Raw genomic sequence first — 23,571 nt, 5'->3', positions numbered from 1 at the left:
ATCGGTTCCCTCACAGCTCAAAGAAGCCATCATATTCACTGGGTTTTTTTTTGGGGGGGGGGGGGCGGGTTTTCCCCCTTGATGTGCAGATGAAACAGTGCAGGGAAATGCTAAGGAATAATCTCCATGCATTACCGCCAGACGCTCTGCCGGGCCCCATCGTGACAGTTTAATGTCTGGGAAGCGGAGTTCTCATTTTCCCCCCATTTCACGCTTTTGAGTGACAGTTCCACAGCTGATTGCCCCGGTGCCGGCTCCCTTTAATAGGCTGAGATAGCGGATTGGTATTCCTATCGGATGAGGGCTCGCCGAGCCCTGGAACGTTGCCTGGAATGCTGATAATTTTCCGCACAGTGGCTCCATTTGAGATCCCAGGTAAACCCGATCCTCTCCCACCCCCGCCTCTCAGCCCAAAACTAATGTCCAGTCACCGAAGACCCTGGAAGGAGTCCAGTACAATGTCCAGAGTCTGCAAAATGAGTCCTTTGACCTTATTTGTTTGCAATTGAGAGCCTGGGCTTTATGCTGATTGCATTACCCGTTCTTTCATTGATAAATCATAGGCCACATTCCACTGACAAGACCTTATCAGGGGAAGGACTGTCTCTCATACAAGTTTCAGAAAGGTCACATGAACACTAGGGCTTATTCTTATTCGAATCGGATTCGGCAGTTCAATACGACGAATCGACTATTCATTTTATATATAAAGGTCTGTAAGACTTTCTGGCAAAATAGTACATTGGCATGCGTTTCAGTGCTTATTTAAACCACGCTAACATAGTCAAGTGCAACAAAGTCATATGAACATTTTTTTAAGTATTTAAAATCAATAAATCCGTTAAGACAACTGCATATGACACCAGATGGCTGATTTGAATTGCCGACAATGCATTAGCCGGCGTGCGGATTTGTCAGAATCATGTGTCGCAATAATGAGACCGTAGGCTACATAGTTATTTCTGGTTAAACCTAGCACATATAACTTTTTTATTTTGCTTTAAACATTAAAAATGAACAAGCAAATGAAACAGTTTAAATAAATTCACGGCATTGTCCGCTTTGAAATACCTGACATATCTTCTTCAACAGGATAGGGGCCTAGGCTACTTATTTATTTCTCTTTAAATATAAGAAGCCTAATATAGGCCTATACATCTAAACAAACATGTAAAAGAATAAATTAACATATGAAGCAATTTAAGATTTGAATTATTTTAGTTGAAGATAATGCGTATGTAAACAACAGTTTAAATAAACGGTATTGTCAGGACCTTGAAATAGCCAGCAGGTCTAAAAAAAAACCTGACTGCTCGACTCCAAAAATCTCAGTCGACTGAGGGGTCTTTGACAGATGATTCGAATTGTCGACTTTCGGGGGCAGCCCTAATGAACACCCATCCCAAAGGCTACCCCCCACCCCCCCACCCCCCCAATACTTCCACCTGCTGGTATTCACAGTATTTCGCATCAAAGTGAGCTCCGTGAGCCTGCGTGGATTTGTAACACATTCCTTTTTTTCTTTGTCCACAGTGGAATTTGGTGTGCAATTCAGAATGGAAGGTCCACATCGCAAAGTTCTCTTTGCTCGTGGGCTCCATATTTGGATACTTGGTGTTGGGGGTCCTGGCAGACTGGTGAGTCCCTGTTTCCTTTTTTTTAGGAATTATGAATTCTAAAATATAAAGCTTATGCAATATATAAATGTTTATGAAGCATATATATGGCATCGTCAGTCTTGTTATGCTTATTTGTGTGTACTGTTCTGTATTTGTCCATGTAGCTCGTTTTACAATACCTAAAGCAATGTTTGCCGACAGTTGTATATATGAAGGAGGAAAATAAGGTGTGTACTGCGCACAGCTTATGCTTCGCGTTTTTTGTTCCTGCGGAATGCGATGTATCGATTCTGAACGTCCCTGATGCAGATCGCAGCGCGATACCTTGCAAATTGTCTGTTGAAATCTTTTAACTGGTTCACTTTAAAAAAAAAAAAAAAGAAAGAACACCAAGGCACTCTCCCTAATGCAGTTGAAATTGGCTTTATTGATTTGGCGCGTCGACGTGGCAGATTGAGAAGAAGACCACCGATGCATAGCGGCCGAAAAAAGCCTCCGTTGCTCTGGTAGCCTCGTCTCTCCGTTCAGCAGAATTACATTTACAGTAAACATTCATCAGGAAACGCGTCTGCCACTGCCTAATATTCCCAAAGAGACGCGTATTCCCCAAGTGGAGAATCTGGTAAGAGAAAAAAAACGGGTGAAGTCAGAGTCAGAAATGGAACAGGATTCCGTGTGTGGCGTTCTTGGGACGTGTGGTCTATCTGTGGTGTCTGTCCCGCAGGTTCGGACGGAGGCCCGTGCTGATCACCTCGGTGCTCTTCATGGTGGTGTTCGGGCTGACGGTGGCCTTCTCCGTCAACGTCCCCATGTTCAGCACCCTGCGCTTCTTCGAGGGGTTCTGCCTGGCCGGGATCACCCTCTCCCTGTATGTGCTGAGTAAGTACCGTGCCCGGCTCCTTCCACACAGCCTGCCTGCAAGGGACAGACTCTGAACTGGCGGGTAATGGAGTGTGTCCATTTTGTGTCGACAAAGCGGGGGGGTGAACTCTGAACTTTGTTTACCAGGCGATAGTGGGTAGGCTGAGATTAGGGCTCGTGGGAAAACTCTCAACGCGGTTTGTTGTCGTGTAGCGAAGGATGGCGTTTGTAGGGCACGTCTGTGTGCCGCGAATGCAAACAAACAGTGGGGATGACCGTCTTACTTGACTCTTTTCTCATGTTTTGTGTAGTTAAACTGTAGTTTTCGTGTCTTGCGACAAGGCTTGATTGCCCTCTGTGTCAGTCCTTGCGGGCTGGATGAATTTGTATTCCGGCGAATGGGCGAGCAGCGTGACTGAGGACTGTCTGGGCGGTGGCTCAGCAGGGAGAAGGGTCGTGTAGGGACAGCGCGGACAGTGTGGAAAATATTTGACTAGAATTGCGAGGGACATTTTAGGGAAAAACCGAAGCGAGAAACACACGCTGGTGTAGAATCGTGTGTAACAGCTCCCCTTGTGGCCGCGTTGAGAATGGCCGTGAGAAGGGCTCGATGACAGAGAGTTGTTCTTCTAAGCAGACTCTGTGCTGAGTGGGAGTCCACGGATTGGTGTGGTCTCCCTCAGTACCCCACTCAGATGGATGGCTCTTCCACACTCTGCCTGTGCTGTCACCGTGGAGCTGTCAGACAACTCACACGATTGTAACTACCGCCTGTACGAGAGAACCGTCTCCATTTCCATTTCCGGCTCAGAGCCAGTGCAGTGAAACCAGTGTATTATGGAAATGAGAGGCAACGCTGCCCAGGTCTTGAAGGTCGTCTCTTATGGAAAACCAGGCCCAGCTGCACTGTACTGTACTGTGCTGTGCTGTGCTGTGCTGTGCTGTGCGTAAATACCATGTCATTCACCTGCGACCTGGTTTTCTTGGCATGCTGAAGTACTTTTTCCGGGAACTGTGTAGTTTTGCTCATGGGATTGTCTGTGTAACCTTGTGATTAAGACTGAACAGCCGCCAGCCTGTGGGTTTCTACCGAGAGGTTGTTTCACAATACAACAACCCGTGCGTGCTTGAGTTTCGTCTGCGAACTTTACGATGCAGTGCGGATATAATGACCTGTGATACACCGCTATTCGCCCTAGCAGTGTCTGTGGAAATGTGGGTGGGACACATGTGACTTGTAACTTGTGATGTCATTCATGCCTTTATTTGGAAGCAGAGTGTGTTTGCATATGTCACAATAAACAAGCGGTTGACTGCTGGAACTGCTGGTACAGATAGTGGACTCTTAAGTCACAGAACATAAGAGTTCAGGTAGAGTGGGTAACCTCTAGTAATGGGGGAATTCCTCATGTCTGATCTAGACCAGACAGCACTAAGTCAAATAGTCTGGAACTGTACATGTGCCCTCAAATTGCCATTTGGTGTCTTAGATGTGCCTGTACTGCATGTCCACCAGAATCTTTTTCCGATGCCTGAGGGCCAGGAGAGGCCTGGATTGGGAGCCTCTTCTGTGCCCCCAGGACAGAAAGACCCTCCTGTACCCCCAGGGTAAAAATAGTGAATGTGAGCAATAAGCTCCATGTGAAAATAGAGGTCATGTTCACTTCACCTCACTGAAAACACATTGGCTTTTCATCTATTAGAGGAAAATATGAAAGACTGAAATTGAAGATCAAGAAATATTATCTCGGGGATGTGTAAACATAAGCCCCTCATTTCAGTTTTGAAAGCTGTTTGCGAGCTTTCTTTTTTTTTTTTTTTACCTTTGTATAAGACGGTAAATTCTTTTCAAAGCCTAGTTCTATTCTTGGGATAGCTTAGGATGCGTTCTGCATAGGAGTGTAAAGACCAGAGCCAAGCTGCGAAATAAGCATTCATAAGTCACGACAGACCCTCCCTTCCAACCCTAAAAATAAAATTGCCCTGATCTATATCTGTTATTTTCCCTCTATCATATACATAGGCCTATAGCCTGGAGTCCCGGTATAGCCAAAGCAATCACTTTAAATGATTAAATCAATCAGTGCTTCATCATAAGCTGGGCATTGGCATTGGATCAATGCTGGGAGCACAGTGATATAGTGTGTGTGTGTGTGTGTGTGTGTGAGAGAGAGAGAGAGAGAGAGAGAGAGAGAAAGAGAGAGAAAGAGAGAGAGAGAGAGCCAGAGAGAGAGAGAGAGAGAGATATGCCAGCCACCATTTCTTATTATGCCTTGATGGAAGTCAGACTCACTCAGATGTAAGGCAGTGGAAGGCACGTCATGTGCATGTGCATCACCCATGCATTTCCTTGCTTGAGACCACAAACCCACCGAATGGCCAGTGCCAGCCATTGTAAAGCCAGCAGGTCACAGAGAAACCTCCCACAAATATCTGAACAAAGAAAACACGTGATACGGTTCTCTCATCGAGGCCAGCTGATACCCCTCCCTGCCATGGGTGGCGCTATAGCCACGGGGCCCATCCGGGCAGCGGAAGAGTGCTTTCACCGGATGAGCCACCCAGCAGCCCCTTACTATTCTATACTATTCTCACTTCTTCCATTGTTTTTTAAAGGTCAGCGGTAGTTATATCAGAGGTCAGTCTGCCTCTGATTCACACTGAACTCCCTCTCGAGGTGTGCTGGCAGACCATCGCGCAGGTCCGTCTCTTTGAAGTGCTGACCTTCAGTAGGCTGTCTGTTGAGCGCTGTCCGGCTTGAGCCCCTTGTTAGCGGGGGCAGCCTTCATCCTGGCTTATCGTGTGCAGCGAGTGGGCAGACTTAATGCGCTTTCATATGGGGTGATGTGCCGTTTAATGCACCTTAATCTGAGGCTCAGGTGTTCACGGGGCAGACTTAAAGTCTGCTTGAAGTCACCTTGATCAGGACAAACACAAATGCGCGGTTGCTAATGCTGCGCATGCTGTTTGTCTGATCAAAACCGCTGCAAGAAACACAGGAGGCACTTTGCAAGTGGCACCACAAAAAAAGACACAAGCCACCTGTATTGCATACATTATGAAATACATTGTATTACTGGAATGTAGCAAAGGCTCGTATCCAGCATGACATATGCACAACTACCTAGCATTTCACGTTTATACAGCAGGGTATTCTGCATACTGAAGCCATTCAGTATACAATATCCTGTACCTGGCTCAAGGGTACAACGGCAGTGTCCTATCTGGGAATCAAACCTGCGACTTTCAAATAGTGTACATGCATGCAAATGCATGTATGTGAAATACTACCCATCCCTGACAGAAGTCAGTTGATTGGTCGGATGTGCTGGGTGTGGAGTGCCATTAAGCACAGCGCCAGGGAAATCTCAGTGGCTCGTTGGGACAGTCAGGAGAGGGAGCGCACCGCACCGCCCCACCCTAACCTTGCGCTAATTCAGAGAGCGGTGTGAAGGAACGCTCGGCCCGTTAGGACCGAAGTGAGGGAAAGTTGGCCCTCGTGCCCTGTTAGACCGCGGCGCTTAGCGTTAGCGTGAGAGCTACAGGAGGTTGACCCCTGCTGCTGCCCCTGTTCACTCATGAACAGGCCAGGTGCAAAGCAGGCTGTTTATCCTACGCTCTCAAGCGAGTCCGGCATACACATGACCCAGCATGCAATGCCGCTGACGCGCGACAATGTAATGCATATGCATATTTTTATGTATTAAATTGCCCGTGTGTGTGTGTGCGTGCATGTGTGCATTTTTCATGTGTCTCCAGTGCTATAGCTGCATAAAGCCTATACCAGTGGGCTGACCGCTGTCTGACCTGGATCTTGTGTCCAATATCAAAGCTTTAGGGTCTTAGCTGGGCGAGAGTACTCCTTGTGCAATATGCAGACTGTGCAGCGAGATTAGGCCCCCCCCTTCTGTGGACGCGCTGGTGATGTGGATTAAATGTGCTGTGAGTCACAGATGTCCCCGTGCTTATTTATTTGTAAGTGGATCTGTTCTTTTCGGCGGCGAGGCGCCTCAGGTTCCCCCAGCGTGCAGAGACGGAGGTATTTACTGCCATGGGAGACGGCACCAGGGAGACTGGCGATGTAAAAAAATAAAAAATAAAAAGTCTGTTATGATGACTCATTCTTTGCTATTTGCTTTTGAAAAAGGCACTGGTCCTCAAACGCCGTTACACGGTGTATCTTTATACCGTGCAGAGCGTATGAGGCGACGGTTTTTCACTGTTGACAAAGGGGATGGCGGGACTCCTGTGGGGGGATGACCTTGTCCTTGTTCCGTCCTAGAAACGGGTGTTGTGGTGGGTGTCAGCTGTAGCCAATCAGCATTTGACTCACGGCCAGCTGCTTTAGTCACATTGGCTCAGCAGTTGATATTGATACAGGTGAAGGGGGAAGGGGGGAGGGGGGGGGGGAGTTGGGTGCATGTGGGCAGAAGTGTGTTTACCATCGTTCGGTTTTTCATGTTGCTCAAGACAGACTCGGCATTCTGAGTCACAGTCATGCGTGTGTGTGTGTGTGTGTGTGTGTGTGTGGTGTGTGTGTACAAAGGGCTTTTCAGGGCATATTGCCCATCAGGTATAAAGGGGTATGGAGTGACATTCAAGATTGAATAGTGGGGTATAGTGGTAGAGGGTTGAATGTGTCGGGTTTGTAGTGCCTTTTATATTTAAATAAAGGGTATATGATAATGTTTATGAGTTGAATAGAGGCCTGTGTAGTGGCAGAGGATTGCATGGTGGGATATTGTGGCTGCATAAGATCAATACATGGTGTTTATTACAGTGTATAGAATTGAATAGATGGGACATACCTCTCTATACCCCATCCATTCAACCCTATAAACTATATACGGCAATAAACACCATGCATTTACCCAATATCGTATGGAGAGAGAGGGGTATGTATTGGTATAGGGCTGAACGTGTGGGGCTCTGATAGGGCCCTGGGCTGTTCTGGGGCCTGCTGTGGCCTGCTCAGGGTGTGAGCCTCCCTTACTCAGCACAGGAACTGGTTTGACTGATGATGTCATGGCAGACACATCTTCTCCTCCCCACCCCCCCCCCCCCCTCACCCCCGGGCGAAGGGGTGGGGCCCCCGTCTGCAGTTTCGAGGGGAACGGCTGCACACCTGTGTCTGTCTCGAGGTGCGTGACCCAGGCCAAAAATCTGCATCGCACCGGTGATTCGTCTGATTCGCTGATGGCTCAAAGAATCCGCACACCTTTATTCTCGGGGGCTGCTGGTGGAAAGAGAACTGCAGATTCCTGCAGCCCAGCCCTGGAAAATGGCACCCCTGTAGTAGGGAATGAAATCCAGGGAAAAGGATGTGTACTGTACCATGAAATGCTGAAAGTGCCTTGCAGGCAAGATGAACTGCTGTGCTCCTGGTAGGTCCAATTAATCCCATGCTAGGTCCACTCAAACACTATGTGCAGTCTTTGAAATGTAATGTCCATCTCGTATTTAGTGACAATAAAGTAAATTATTGGCTGCCTTATGGAGTATTAAATTGGAGAACGAATTTATACTGTGGCCCTTCTTTTACAATCACCAATTTAAAAAAAAAAAGATTGTGCTGGGAAAGAAAAAAATAAATAAAAAAGGAGCGTTTGAAGAGGACTCCATTAAAGGACTCATTTTCAAATGAATGGGTCCGTATCGATCGGAGGAGGGCACAGCGTGACCGCCAAACGCGAGGCGTTCCTGAGAGAGCGACCGTCTGTAACGAGATTTCAGCGAGATTCCTTGAGCTGTCTCCACATGCACTCACTCTATTAGACGGATGAGGTCAACGTCTGCCTTCTGTTGCTTTGTTGTCATTGCGGTTGTCATGACAGCGAGTGTCTTGATCAACTTCCAGGGGCTCTGTTCCTGCTTATACGTGTATTTGTTTTGTCCCTCACTTTTATATTGTCTCTTACATTTCGAAAAAAAATTTGAATGGAATAACTTCTTAATTACATAAATATGAAGATAACCTTAACACGTGTGCACAGTATTGTCTGCTCTAAAAAAACATTTTTTATTTTATTTTTAAAAGTGCTTTCAGTACACTATGAAAAATTCTGTGTAAATGTAAGTTACTTGCATACATAGAGCATTCATTCAAACAGATACAGAGAGGCATATGCATGTTATAGGTGTTTTTTTCCGATTGCGTTGCATGGATTCACATGCATGTGTAGATGTGTGTAGAGTACATGATGAGAATATGTCATTAAATCCATCCATTAAGTCTTTTCATTGTTTAAAATGAGTTATGATTGGTACAAGTGTGCGTGTACTGGAATATGAAGTCAAGATGAATGGGTAGGCGCTTGGACTTCAGGGCCAGTGAATGGGGGTTTAAGTAAGTGAATAGCAGTAAATTTAATTTACAAAGCACGTTTGAAACAAACTGCTGAAACTGTTGAAGGCTCACTTTCGGTACGGTGACATTTTTAAACAATTAATGTCAGCTTTGCTGTCCCTGCCACTAGGGAAAAAAAAAACAAAAACAGATGCATGTTTTTTATTGAAAATATGTATGAAAAATGGAACTCTGCGTTTTTTTTTCTCAGTGGGGTAAAGTTCACATTCCTGCTGAGTGAGGTTTCCTGGCTCAGGGCTGGAGGACCAGCGGTCGTGTCGCGGTCGTGTCGTTTAGCGCGGTCTCTTCCCCCCCCCCCCCCCCCCGTCCCGCTGCCGCGTCGTCACCCGCCGCGAGTCACAAGCCGCCCGGCGTAGCGGAGTCTTCGGTGGCGTCAGCTGACCCCGCTGCGCGTCTGAGCGGCAGCTGAGGGAATGTTGGACCTGACGCGTGAAAAAACGCACCAGCTGAGAGAGAGAAAGAGAGAGAGAGAGAGACATTTTACACTCTCGCTTTACATCTCAGGCACTTAGCAAGGGCTCTTATCCACACCCATGGACTCCTCTTACATTTTTAAAATTCATATGAGAGAGGAAGAGTGTGAGAGTGTGAGAGAGACAAAGAGACATTGACACAATTTTTTAACATTTTTTTTTATACATATGTATGTACGTATATATGTATATACATGTGCATATATGCATACACACACATATATGTGACATGAATAAATGCTTAGAGAACTACAGCGAATGCAGATTCTTCCCTATAAGTGTACTGCATGACACAATTAAGCAACTAACATCCCATAATGCTCTGTGGCATGTATAGAAATGCTGAGCAGGCCCAGTTGACCTTGATTTTGGATCAAGGATGGCAAGAGGAAAAGATCAAAGTGACATTGAAAGAGGGTTTTTTATTGGGGCATAGATGGCAGGAGCTTCAGTCACAAAGACTGATCAACTGGCTAGTGTTCTTATAGGAACAGTAACTAAAGTGGCATCTGCATTTAGATCTATGGGAAAGACCTCAGTGAATAGGATCAGAAATTCTGGTTGAAAGTGCACATTCAATGGCAGTGATGCTCGTGCTTTAGTGCAATATGTACGGAAAAACAGAGAAGCAACTCTTCCTCAGGTGACTGAGAATGTCAACGCAGGACATGATCAGGCTGTGTCAGCAAGAACAGTCTGTCAACAACTACATAGATAAGGATATTGTAGTAGGGTCGCAGTGCATAAACCTCTCATCACAAGGACACATTTGGGAGTTCAAGCACATTTGGGAGTTCAGTGGTCCAGAAAACATAGGCCATGATCAGATGAGTCATCCTTCACCATATTCTTGACAAGTGGGTGACTGCATGCGTGGTGTAGACCAAGAGAACTGGACAGGCCTGCATGGTTGACTTCTACAGTCAGGGGGTCCTTTGGCTGTGTTATGCTGTGGGGGGCATTTTTCTGGCATGGTCACCTTTATCCTGTGGTGAAGCATTTGTGTCCTGATGGGAGTGGTCTCTTCCAGGATGACAATGCCCCAACCCACAGGGCACGAGGGGTCACTGAATTGTTCGATGAGTATATAAATGATGTGAATGCTATGGCCTTGGCAGTCACCAGATCTCAACCCAATTGAACACCAATGGGAGATTTTGGACCAAAGTGTTAGACAGCGCTCTCCACCGCCATCATCAAAACACCAAATGAGGAAATATGTTTTGAAAGAATGGAGTTCCAGAGATTTGTAGAATCTGTGCCAAAGTGCATTGAAGCTGTTCTGGTGGCTTGTGGTCGCCCAGCACCTTACTAAGACACTTCATGTTGGTTTTTCCTTTAATCCGTCTGTTTGTATATGTCTGTGTGTGTGTGTGTGTGTGTGTGTGTGTATAGCTCAATCATAATGCTTTGGCAATATTTATTGTATGTATTTTATTTATGTAAAGCATATTGAATTGAATTGATAGAAAGATACAGAGATTGAGACAGAGAGAGATGGAATGAGAGATAGAGAGTACAGTACAGTATTTGAAGCTGGAAATAGGCAGACGGAATGCTGGTATGAGTTCCGGCCTTTTTTTTGCACACGCTCTGATGTCAGTGTTGTGTTTGTCAGAGCTGTCGGCGTTAAGTTCTGCCCGGGTGCTCATCGGATCACCGGGGTTAGAGCTGCCACGTGCCGGCGGTGATGTCATCCACGCGGAACCGAGGCCGGGTTTTAGTTGCATGATTAAGTGGCTCTAACAGTTTGGCTGACACAACAGGTCTTTGTGCCGTTCGCATGTTTGCAGGCATGGCCTGTATTTCACTGAATATGCGCCCAACTCAGCATGCTAGACTGGATTCAGACACATGAAATCAGGCACTCACTCACACACAGCACACATTTGCATGCACTTTTATACATGCACAAATTAATTTGTAGGTGCACACAGATACTCCACACACACACACCCAGTAAAATGTCCAGTATTAATTCAACTCTAACAGAGTTAATTTAACTGAACATTTTTCTGGTAGACATGGGCACATACACACATATATGCAAACAAATACACACAGAAATCATGCATACAGGCAGGCGCTCACACACACACATGCATGGATGCGCACACATATGGACTATTTTGCATGTTACGTCCCCGTGGCTGAGCTTTAGTCATTTGAAATGAATGTGTAAATAAAGCTGAATGATGGTCAGCGCGGCACGGTGGTGCAGTGCGTAGCGCTGTCGCTCGGTCCTGGGTTTGAATCCTGGGCCTTCCTGTGTGGAGTCTGCACCGCCGCGTTCTCCCCGTGTCCGCGTGCATTTCCTCTGGGTAGTCCGGTTTCCTCCCACATTCCAAAGATGTGCTAAATGTCAGGCTAATTGGCTAATTCCTACTTACTCTAAATTGCCCATAGGTATGAGTGTGTGAGTGAATGGTGTGTGGGCCCTGCGATAGATTGGCGGCCTTGTCCGGGGTGTATTCCTGCCTCTCGCCTAATGCACGCTGGGATAGGCTCCAGCATCCCCCACGGCCCTGAGCAGGATAAGTGGGTATAGATAATGGATGGATAAAGGTGGTCATGAGGGTATATTTATGGTAAAAGTGTAAGAGAGTATTTCTGGCCTCTTGCTTGAAAGCCTGAGGAATGACTGACATGCTGAGCCAGTGGCCAGGCATGTGCTTGAGTACTTGACACCATGCCTGAAAGCCAGTCACCTGAGGGGAAAAGGCCACTCTGTCACCCAGGTGTGTGTGTGTGCGTGCGTGTATGTGTGTGTGTGTGTATGTGTGTGTGTGCATGCACGTGAGTGCGTGTGTGTGGGCGTGCGTGTGTTCGTGCGTGCGTGTGTGTGTGTGTGTATGTGTGTGTGTGTTTCTGTGTGCGTGTTAGTGTGTGTGTGTGTGTGTGTGTGTGTGTGTGAGAGAGAGAGAGAGAGAGAGAGAGAGAGAGAGAGAGAGAGAGTATGTGGCAATCTGCCATTGACAGAGAAGCACAATGACTGTCAATATCTGCAGTTTATTATTTATGTATTTTATGGCTTACATATGACAGCATGTGTATGCTGTTGTTATTTATGTTGTATGTGTGTCTAATATTTGTTTTTTATTATTTCTTTTTTATTGCTTTGGCTTCAAAGTGCATGTCATACTAGCTACCTTGAAACTGAAAAGACTGAGACAGATTGAGAGACAGAGACCGAAACGGAGTCAGAGAGAGAGGGAGATACAGGGAGTCAGAGGGAGAGACCACCAAGCGGTTGCTTCCGGGATCTCTGCACAATATATTACATATTCTGTTTGCAATGGTCCAGACCTCTGGGCCATCTTAGTGTCTTTATGCACTTGATCAGTTATGTAAGGATTTGTAAATGCAGCACAAAGACTAATTATTTTTCTCTGAAATCAACAGCTGCTTTATGGCTTTTCTGTGTAGTACAGGGAGCCATTTCAGCCAGAGAATGAGGAATCTTCTCCTCCGGTATTTCGGACCAAATTAAGCTGTTGTTTCCCCGATCTGTGGTCGTAAACGCCAAAATAAAAGGTTGTAAATTCCTATGTTGGTAGCAGCGCTTTTGAGAAAAAAAAACAAAAGGATTACTGCACACAATCTGAAAATGGAGAATTCATTTAAAACCATTGAGGCATTTTTGGCTTGGGCTATAATGACCATAATTTCAGGCTTCCCCTAGCATAGGCATTTACGTTTGAATTTATTTACCTTTATTTTACGAGGAAGGTTGAGCGAGAGCTCCATTGCCATTTGTGGCGAAGTTGTGGGGAATGAGTGTGGGTAGAGCATTCAAGGGATTACGCGGCTAATCAATGTAGCGTGGAACAATCAATCAATCAATCAATCAATCAATCAATCAATCAATCAATCTTTATTTGTATAGTTCATTGCGTGCAACTGAACGCAGTGCAGTGTGCTCTACATTGGGGGAAAAAGAAATCTAGAAAAATCAAAACAATAAAACCATAAAAAATTATTTAAAAATAAGCAATTAAAAGGGATGATGGAAAAATAAACAATAAAAAGTTGGCCAAATGCAGAGATGCAGTTTTGTGGATCTGTGGCCAGGATGCTGAGCTTAACACTAAAAAGTGTCACTAAAAAGGACCTTTAATGACCACTGAGTCTGGAACTAAGTTTAACGTAATCAAAAAAGCCGTCACCACACTGCCCCCATCATTGTGATAGGGAACTGGATTTTATTTGGTCTAGAGAGAACAGTGCCCCCTGCTGGCCAGCTGATACCACTTCCAACAACAATTTAGTCGTACCAGGTCATCTCCGATTAATCTCCAATACATGTCCCAACCAGAACAACCCTGCTTAGATTAGGCAGTTATGCTCCACAATGGCATGACCACTACTGGCAGAAATTCTGACATCAGTAGTTTGAATCTTGACTCTGGCACAGCATATTATCCAGTGGCAAGAAGGGCTCCACAGATATCTAATATAGGACGCACGTGGCTTCCCTCTGCCTCAGTAACGTGACTTTTAAGCCAGGCAGAGGTTGCTGTTCCTTGGTTCACACCCGCATTGGAGCACTCCGAGCGCCCACACCTGCAGTTTCAGCGCTGCCACCGGCGAGTTATGTGCCTCCCTCCTTCGATCGGTGCAAGCTCTCCTGTAGTACGCCGCCTGAATTGTGATGTGGGAAATAACCGCTGGCCTGTCAGGCAGGGTATTAGCATAGTTCAGTCACTGAATAAATAGGGACCCCCTCCAAAAATGAGTAAATGAATAAATGAAATTCCGTTGGAGTGTATTTGTTTGCCACCTGTGCAGTCTTCCATGTTGTTTGTTTTCACTAAGTGCCCCCCCCCCCCCCTCCCCCCCCAACAACTGAGGAACCTTAGTCAGCAAAGCCTTCTCCTTATTCACTGTTGGTTTATTGCTTTGTGCTTTCAAGCGCACCAGTTCAGGTTTTTTTTAAATGGCTTGTTTGCAGGTTACGTAAGGGGGGGAGGGGGAGGGGGAGGGGGAGGGGGGGGGGGTGTTTTCAGGGTGATGATGCATTTTTAATAAAGCCAGCGAGCGGGGCCCCGGCAGCGATAGGACTCACGCCCCAGCGCCGGCGCTGAATAGAGAGAATTATTCATGTCCTTAGTGCGGGGGCTCCTGATTGAAATTCCAGGGCTTATCGCCGGGACAGATTGGTGCTATTATCCGCCGTCGCATTACCCGGGCTCTGTCACCTTCAAACGGCCCATCTGGACCGTACCATCCTTTCGCAGGGGCGGGGGGGGGGGGGGGATTCAACTGTGTGACACTCGGTTGTCCAAAAAACAACCGGAAAAGACCGTAGCGTTGCGAGAGGAAGTATTCGCGGGGAAAGGGTCGCCTCGGCCTGCTCAGACACTGAGGCACTTTCTCTGGCCGGGTTAGGGCCTCGCTGTGTGGAGAGAGTGACACCGTCTCCTGTGCACACTAATGAGCGGTGAATGAATCAGAGGTCTGTGAGACGGATGAACAGACGCTAACCTCACAGGAACGGTGTGCACATGTTGAGCAGAGAGCGTTTGTAACCATGTCGTTTTCCCCCTTCCCTCTCTTTTTCCCCTTTATCTCCTTCTCTCGTCCCTCTTTCCCTCTTCCTCATCTGTTTCTCTTCTTTTGTCACTTTCACTCCAATTCTCAATCTCGTTCTTCCTTTCTCTTTCTTGTGTTGACTCTCCCACATCTTGCCCTTTCTCCTTTATTCCTTTTTTCTTTTATCTATTTCTCTTCTTTGTCTCCCTCTCTGGTTCTATTTCTGTTTGTATCATCCCCCTCCCTTTCTCCATCCATCCCCCCCTTTCTCTCTCTCCCTTTCTCTCTCCCTACCCCCCCTCCTCTCTCTCTCTTTCTCTCTCCCTACCCCCCCTCTCTCTCTCTCTTTCTCTCTCCCCACCCCCCCCCCCCTCTCTCTCTCTCTGTGCAGGGATAGAGCTGTGTCTGCCGCTCTGGCGTTTTCGGGTCACCATGGTGGCTAACTTTGTGGTTCTGGCGGCGCAGCTCCTGATGCCCGGTCTGGCTGCCCTGTGCCGAGACTGGCAGATCCTGCAGGCCGTCATCATCTGCCCCTTCATCCTTATGCTGTCCTACATCTGGTGAGCGCCCATACAGCCCCTGTCCCGCACTTTCTGGTACCCTGTCCGGTGCACTACCCCGTCCCGTACCGTCCTGCACCTCCCTGTGTCCTGTCCTATACACCCTGTCCCACATCCTCCTGTACCACCCTGTACCCTGTCCTATACACCCTGTCCCATGTACCACCCTGTACCCTGTTCTGTACACCCTGTCCCATGTACCACCCTGTACCCTGTTCTGTACACCCTGTCCCATGTACCACCCTGTACCCTGTTCTGTACAACACGCATCCCGCACGCTCCTGTACTGTCCTGTGCCACCCCTTATTCCTGGTCGGGCTCACGGGTGGACTGGAACGTATCCCAGAATGCATTGGGCGAGAGGCGGGAATATACGGGTGTGTCCAATTACTTTTCCCTCCTGTCCTCCTTTCCTCCCCTGTCCCCCACTACAACTTCTCTCCTACCCAGAAGAATGAGGAGGAAAGGAGGGGAGGAGACGATTTCGAAGCCTCTTCGCCTGTACAGTTCTGTGTGCTTTGCATGTCTCCTCCAACATTGGGACACTGGTGGGAGGGAGGGCACAAAGATCTGTTTACGGGGGCACGAAGGAGACGTGGTGGTAGTGCAAAAAAGGAGGATAGGTTTTTTGAGTATTGGGACACGCCCTTCGTGTCTGCAAACAGCCGTATTTGCACGACGCTGCCACACCTCCTTCGCTGGCTCCGCACATTTAAACGTAAACAGCCGAGTCCTGTTTAAATTCGGGGCCCTCGTCCAGCTGAGGTCGTTGAAGGTCGCTGTCCTTTGTGCAGGGTTTTCCCAGAATCCCTGCGCTGGCTTCTGTCTACGCAGCAGTACTGCCGCGCCAGACGGCAGATGCACCGAATTGCCAGGAAGAACAAGGTGGGCGGGACGGACACCGACGAGCTGTTCTCAGGCAAGACGCGGCGGACGAGCGGGAGGGGGCCAGCCTCGCCCTCGCTCGCTATTTTTAAATCCGTCACGGTTTTTAAAGCACCTTCTCCTCTGCGTTTCCCTTTGGAATGCCGGTTCTGCAATCTTGTTTTCACAGAATCCTCCGACACGAGCAGTAGGGAGAAAGCATTGCTTATTAGCTGCTAGCTGTATAGTCACCTGGCTCTCTCCTCTTCTCTTGTGGATGAGATGGAGAGGGTGAAGTGAACTGATGAAGCCCTATAGGTTTTCTTTCAATCAGACAGAAAGAGTGAGTGAGACAGTGTGTGTGTGAGAGAGAGAGAGATAGCTCACTGGGATTTGTCTCCATGGAAACTGCTCTGATCTCAAACTTTCACACTGGAATTGTGATGTGCTGTTGCCTGAAGACAAATTCCTGAAATGGCTGTAGTTCCCTCATACTGCTGTATGAACTACATTCTGACAACACCAGTATGATGATGATGATGATGATGATGATTTATGGGTGACGTATCAGATGCCAAAATGTGCCTGTGTGGTAGTGGAACTGTGCTCATTAATAGGGGTTGTCAGTTCAAACCCCAGGCAAGCAGTGTCCTTATGGAGAAAGAATAAATGTATTATTAAGACATTGTAGGACAGTGGTTCCCAACCCTGTTCCTGTAGTTCTAACATCCTTTAGGTTTTAATTTCAACCCTAATTTGGCACCCCTGATTGTATTAAATGGCAGCTGAACGAGATCTCTAGCTGTTGAATGAGGTGTGCTTTTTTAGGGTTGGAGTGAAAATCTTTTCCCCTGTAAAGACAAAATCGTTGAGAGCAGCGTGTTGAGCATCCTCTGCGTTTACAGAACTCCAAAACGAGAGCCAGAAGAAGCCCAAGAAGACGTGCATCGTGAAGATGGTGGGCACCAGGAACCTGTGGAAGAACATCGTGGTGCTCTGCGTGAACTCGTAAGTGTGTGCCCTCTCCCTGGCCCAGACTTCCTGCCCGCCCGGGGGTACCCTGGGGGTATCCTTGCACAGGCTTACCGTGAAAGATGGAGGTATTGATCCGTGTAATCGATGCGAGATCGATCCAAGGTTAGGGCCAAAGCGAGCTGTCAGTTCTCACCCAGACACAGCGGGAACAGGGACAGAGCAACGTAATGCATCATCATTGGTAGTACAATAGCGGGACAATGCTTATTGTAATTGGTGGAAACTACTTCCTGAATACTCACAAGCTACCCAAAAGAACAGTCCCACGGGCTTTGTTCTGTTGGTAGTTGCTGACGCGACCTCTGATTGGTGGAGCTCCTGTGTGTTTTCCGTCACTGAGGTAACGCCACTCTGTCCTATCCCTGTCTTATTGCCACTGCCCCAGTCGCAGGGGTACTCACACACACACACACACACACACACACACACATCACCTGCAGCTGTGCTGGATCTGCTATAGCAGGAAGTGTGGCAGGGTCAGGGGACACTTATCGCTGCTCCTGATAGTGCCGCTGTTGATGATGTGCCAGCAGAGCCTATGAATATTTCATGAGCTGCGCCCGTGGACAGCTGAAGAGAAACGTGCTGTCTGTGTGTGTGTGTGTGTGTGTGTGTGCCTGATCATGTGTGTGTGTGTATGTGTGTACGTGCGAGAGAGTATGCAGAAGCTGCTAGGTTCTTATTCCTTAGTTTTTCATCCACTTCATTTGTACTATTTTTCTCCCCTCCTCTTCTGCTGTCCTCTCTCTCCTCATTATCATTCACTCCAATTTTACATTCCTCTCTCACTCTCTCTCTCATTCTCACTCTCTCTATCCCTCTCTCTCTCACACTGTCTCTCTCTCTGTCTCTGACTCACTCTCTCACTGTCTCACACACCCTCACTCTTTCTCACTCACTCTGTCCCCCTCTCTCTCACTCTCTCTCACATACCCTCTCCCTCTATCTCTCTCTCTCTCCCTCTCTCCCTCTCTCTCTCCCTCTCTCAGACTCACAGGGTATGGGATCCATCACTGCTTTGCCCGCAGTATGATAGACCCCGAGGCGGGCAAGACCAGCGTGTTCCACAACTTCTACGCGGACTACTACACCATGGCGGGCATCGCCGTGGCGTCCTGCATGGCACTGTGCCCGGCCGTGGGGTTCATGGGCCGCCGGGGGGGTCTGCTCATGTTCATGATCATCACCGCCCTGGCGTCCCTGCTGCAGCTGGGCCTGCTGACCTGTGAGTGTACCCTAGCCTGCGTAAACGCACACACGCACACATACTGTACACGCAAACGCATACACACACACACACACACACACACGCACGCATACTGTACACGCAAACACACGCACACATGCTGTACGCGCAAACACATGCACACATAATGTACACACAAACACACGCACACATACTGTACACACAAACACATGCACACATACTGTACACGCAAACACATGCACACATACTGTACACACAAACACACGCACACATACTGTACACACAAACACACGCACACATACTGTACACACAAACACATGCACACATACTGTACACACAAACACATGCATACAGTACACACAAACACATGCACACATACAGTACACATAAACACATGCACACATACTGTACACGCAAACGCATACACACACACACACACACGTGCGCACATACAGTACACACAGCCCAAACCATGAAAAACAGCCCCACCCCAAAGAGTGTTCAGATACTTTTGATTACATAGTGCAGAAACGCGTGTGCGCACACACGCACACAGATACATGCACTACATGCACACACACACACACACAAAATACACATGCATGCAGATAAAAACACACACAGACATACATACACATACATACACACACACACACACACACACACACACACAAACATACACAAATATGCACGCACACACATATATACACAGAGATGTACACATAAAAGTACGCACACATTAACAAAAACGCGTGTGCACACGGGCATGCATGCACACGTCACCTGATTATCTTTGCATCCGTTAGCCTGTCCGTTCTAACGCCACTCTTCTCTTCTCTCCTCTGCGGTGGACTCAGTGCTGGGGAAGTACAGCTTTAAGCTGAACATAGGTACGTCGCACGCGTCCCTCTCCCCTCTTTCTGAAACACCTCTTCTGAGACAGCGCGGCTGTGTCGAGGGTTCATCTCTGAACCGCCGTAAGCGCTCTCCAAACCGAGAGGAGAGAGAACCGAAGGGTCGGTGTTGGCGGAAGGAGGAAAGCGGAGGAGTTTTGTAACCTGTGGCAAAAGGAGTTCACCTTGAAAGGGGAAGGACGTGAGAGAGTTTGCGAGAGCACGGTGTGCACTCGCTGCCAGAGGGGGTGTACTGTGGCCTTCTGCGAGGCCTTTTTTGATGGATCTGGAGATTCATCCCACTTCAAAGAAAATGGCGGTTGACCCTAATCTCTCCTTTTGCTCTCGGTCCTCCAGCACACTCACTCTCAGAGTTGTGCAGTGCCAGGACCAGACACCTCAGTAATATAATCCCCCCCCCCCCCCCCCGCATCCCAAACCACCCCCAAACCATCATTTATTTCAAGCTTCAAGTTTTAAGGCTTTAAATAAATTTATTAATTCTCCCTGCAAATCCATTGCAGATCTGCATAGGTAACGGATAACCCCTAAACTACAGCCTTTTTATCTGTTGACTTAATTATAATGTGCTTGTTCGCAAAATGTCAGTACACACAGTATTTGTAGACATTTGTAACTTTACTGCGTACTGTATACGGTCTTTTTTAAATTTGCAGGTAAATAAGTGCAAGAGCAGTGCTGTATCAGGCTTGTACCTCTAATATCTAGCGAAGCTCATATCTGATCTATAATATTTGGCGAGTGTGGATGTTGTGGCTGCCGTGCCTTTGGTGTGGCACCCCTGCGCTGCTGTATTACTGACGGTTGGGCCGGTGCTTTCCCACGCAGAGCAAGAACAGTCCGACACCCTGAACAAGAAGTTCTCCATCGCCTTCTCCATCATCGGCATGTTCTCCTCCCACGCCGTCAGCAACCTCAGCATCTTCTTCTGCGCGGAGATCACGCCCACCGTCATCAGGTGGGCACTCTACAGGGGCGGGGTAGGGGGCGGGGTCAAGGTGATGGGGAGGGGTTAAGGGAAAAGCTGCCGTGGCAGGAGTGAGGGGGGGGCGTGGTCGAGTTAACCTTGGGTGGTCAAGAGCATTCTTCCTCTGTCTCTGTTGGGAAGGGGGCCTTGTATTTGCAAAGCCTGCGCTTTTTATCAATGGTTTTCAATCATTAACTTCTAGTGCAGCTATCTCTTGTGATCTTGAATTGAGTGAGAGAACAATGACCAAAGGCCATTCTGCCAAGTTTTGAAACACTGGAGTAGGGCATGGGTACTGTGTGTGTGCGTGTGTGTGTCTGTGTGTGTGTGTGTGTGTTTGTGTGTGTCTGTGTGTCTGTGTGTATCTGCATGCCTTTGTGTGTGCACATGTGTATGTGTTTCCTGTATTAAAGCCCATTTTCCTTCAGCAGAAGTCCATGTATGATTTTATTTTTGTTTGTACAGGTAGATTTAGCTCTCCCTCATTCCCAGGCATGCTCTGCATTTGAGTGTAAAGACTGGCTCTATACCATCTTAACTGCATCTTTCTTACAAATTTATTTTAGGTCACCAATGTGACAAAGTACTTGAGTAATATCTCAGCAGCACCCCCTTGTGGTTATTAAAACACCTGCACCAATAGTGCTGAATTAAGAATAGTTTTTTTTTTGGTCATGTATACTGCAAGGTTCACATTGTTCTCTGTGGATTAATACAAACCAGGTTCAAATTGCAGGCAGGGTACTGCTGTTGTAGTCTTAAGGCACAGCCTGAATTGCTTGAGTGAAATGTCCTGCTATGTCCTGGGTTTTCAACAGATGCTCTGTGAAGGTACAGGAGGTTTAAAATAATATAATCAGAAGTTTAAAATAATATAATCATTTTAAACTTCTGATATGGGTTTCTGGGATGCCTTTGAGCCTGGTCAGGAATCCCTGGATCAACACTGGTTAGAATCCCTGCGCTATATAACAGCCAGTCCCATTGAATAAGAGTGTTTGGTTAGCTTTGTTTTCCTGATCCCTCATTGGCTCTCTGCTGTGTGCAGGGGCGGGGGGCTGGGCCTGGTGCTGGCCAGCGCGGGTTTCGGGATGCTGACGGCGCCCATCATGGAGCTGCACAACCAGAAGGGCTACTTCCTGCACCACGTGATCTTCGCCTGCTGCACGCTCATCTGCATCATCTGCATCCTGCTGCTCCCGGAGACGCGCTACAAGCCGCTGCCCGAGCACATCGGCGACGGCGAGGCCTGCGTCCGCCCCCCGCTGCTCGCCCCCAAGAAGGCGGGCGAGCAGGACCCCCTGCTCCACCAGGCGGAGCCCGGCGAGCGGGCCCGGGTGCAGGAGACCGCTCTGCGCGGGACGGACGAGCCCCGCGCCGTGGAGGACGTGTCCGTCTGCGTCGTCGGGACCCCGCCCCCCGGCACGGCGGTGGCCCCGCCCCCCTGCGTCGTAGAAGTCACGCCCGTCCGCTCGACGGGAGCTCCGCCCCCCTGCAAAGTGGACGCCGTGGGTCCCGTTGCTGTGGAAAACGAGCTCCCCAAGATTGCTGGCGCAAACCCACCCATTGCTAAAGACAACACACCTCCTAGTACTGCAGACATAACGCCACCTTCACCACCCTCTACTACAGACACAACACCACCCTCACTACCCTGTACTACGGACACAACACCATCAACACCACCCTCACCACCCTGTGCTACTGATGCCACATCTCCCGATACTACAGACCCAAAATCTCCCGATTCAACAGACCAGAAATCTCTCGATACTACAGACCCAAAATCTCCCAGTGCTACAGACCCCAAATCACCCAGTGCAACAGACCCCAAATCTCCCAGTGCTACAGACTCCAAATCTCCCAATGCTACAGACCCCATATCTCCCAGTGCTACAGACCACAAATCTCCCAGTGCTACAGACCCCAAATCTCCCAGTGGTACAGACTTCAAATCTCCCAGTGCTACAGATCCCAAATCTCCCAGTGCTACAGACCCCAAATCTCCCAAGGCTACAGACCCCAAATCTCCCAGTGCTACAGACCCCAAATCTCCCAAGGCTACAGACCTCAAATCTCCCAGTGCTACAGACCCTAAATCTCCCAAGGCTACAGACCCCAAATCTCCCAGTGCTACAGACCCTAAATCTCCCAGTGCTACAGAGCCCAAATCTCCCAGTGCTAAAGACCCCAAATCTCCCAGTGCTACAGACCCCAAATCTCCCAAGGCTACAGACTCCAAAGCTCCCAGTGCTACAGACCCCAAATCTCCCAGTGCTACAGACCCTAAATCTCCCAAGGCTACAGACCCCAAATCTCCCAGTGCTAAAGACTTTGTATCTCCCAGAGCTACGGATGCTGTTCTCCTTGGTGCTACAGACGCTCCGGCTACTTGTGTTATAGACGCCGTTAACTCTGCTCCCACAACCCCCTGCGCTACGGGTGTGCTCGCCGACGCCCCCACCGATCCTGCAACCCCTCCAGCCAACGGCACTGCCACAGCAAACGCCACGCCCCCTTCCCTCAGCCCAGGCTCCGCCCCCAACGGCGGCACGGAAGGCGCGATACCGCTGAACGGCGCCGCCAATGGAGTGAGGTCGTCCTGATCGAACCCTCCCACGGCGGGGGTGGGGGGGGGGGGGGCGGGTTGGGGGTTTCGCCAGGGCGGCAGTTAGGAACCCAGGCTCCTTCGACAGGTGCCCGTCGCCAGGAAGGGGGCGTGGCCTGCGCAGGAAGACGACGGGCGAGCCGTGACCCGTCGCTGCCCTTTGTTCCTGCCTTTCGGCCCGTGTCCAGCGCGTCGGCGTGCTGCACACAGTGACGGGTGCCCTGAGTGTCATTTGCAGAGAGCTGGGCTGTGCCGTCGAGCAGAGAAGACCACAGTGCGGGCGGCTTCGGTTTCAGCGGGCCCCGAAGTGAACGTTCGCGGACTTTCAGTATTAAATCCCGACGCAGTATGACTTCCGTGCAGAATTTCACCGTGTTTGTGGGGGGGGTTCCTTCCCTTCATGTAAAACTGAATGAACATCCAAAGTCAAAAAAAAAGGAAAAACAAAAAAAAAAAAACTGGCTTGTGTATAGTACCCCACGGAAGAATACAAATGTACATGCTGCAGTCATTTTTAATTTTATTTTATTTTTTAAAGTGCCATGATAGCATACACTGGGTATG

The 23,571-nt window shown here is 48.4% G+C and overlaps 1 protein-coding gene across 2 annotated transcripts in view; it reads left to right on the top strand.

The window, feature by feature from the left end:
• Positions 1-23,036, top strand: part of LOC118234110 (solute carrier family 22 member 23-like) — a 37,866-nt gene extending 14,830 nt beyond the window's left edge. The window contains exons 2-11 of one of the 2 annotated variants that reach the window (XM_035430436.1): positions 1,534-1,637; positions 2,344-2,498; positions 15,244-15,412; positions 16,207-16,331; positions 17,182-17,284; positions 18,301-18,536; positions 19,376-19,408; positions 20,261-20,390; positions 21,448-22,818; positions 22,858-23,036. In XM_035430436.1, coding sequence (XP_035286327.1) covers positions 1,534-1,637; positions 2,344-2,498; positions 15,244-15,412; positions 16,207-16,331; positions 17,182-17,284; positions 18,301-18,536; positions 19,376-19,408; positions 20,261-20,390; positions 21,448-22,818; positions 22,858-23,005 — 2,574 coding nt within the window. In that variant the 3' untranslated portion in view covers positions 23,006-23,036. Of the gene's footprint in view, positions 1-1,533; positions 1,638-2,343; positions 2,499-15,243; positions 15,413-16,206; positions 16,332-17,181; positions 17,285-18,300; positions 18,537-19,375; positions 19,409-20,260; positions 20,391-21,447 lie in introns of both variants that reach the window. The other variant, XM_035430435.1, reaches the window with a different exon arrangement.
• The last annotated feature ends 535 nt before the right edge of the window (positions 23,037-23,571 follow it).

This window comes from Anguilla anguilla, chromosome 8 (assembly GCF_013347855.1).
Source record: "Anguilla anguilla isolate fAngAng1 chromosome 8, fAngAng1.pri, whole genome shotgun sequence".
NCBI classification, from domain to species: domain Eukaryota; kingdom Metazoa; phylum Chordata; class Actinopteri; order Anguilliformes; family Anguillidae; genus Anguilla; species Anguilla anguilla.
Note: the sequence above shows the minus strand (reverse complement) of the source record. Positions and strands in the feature narration are given on the sequence as shown.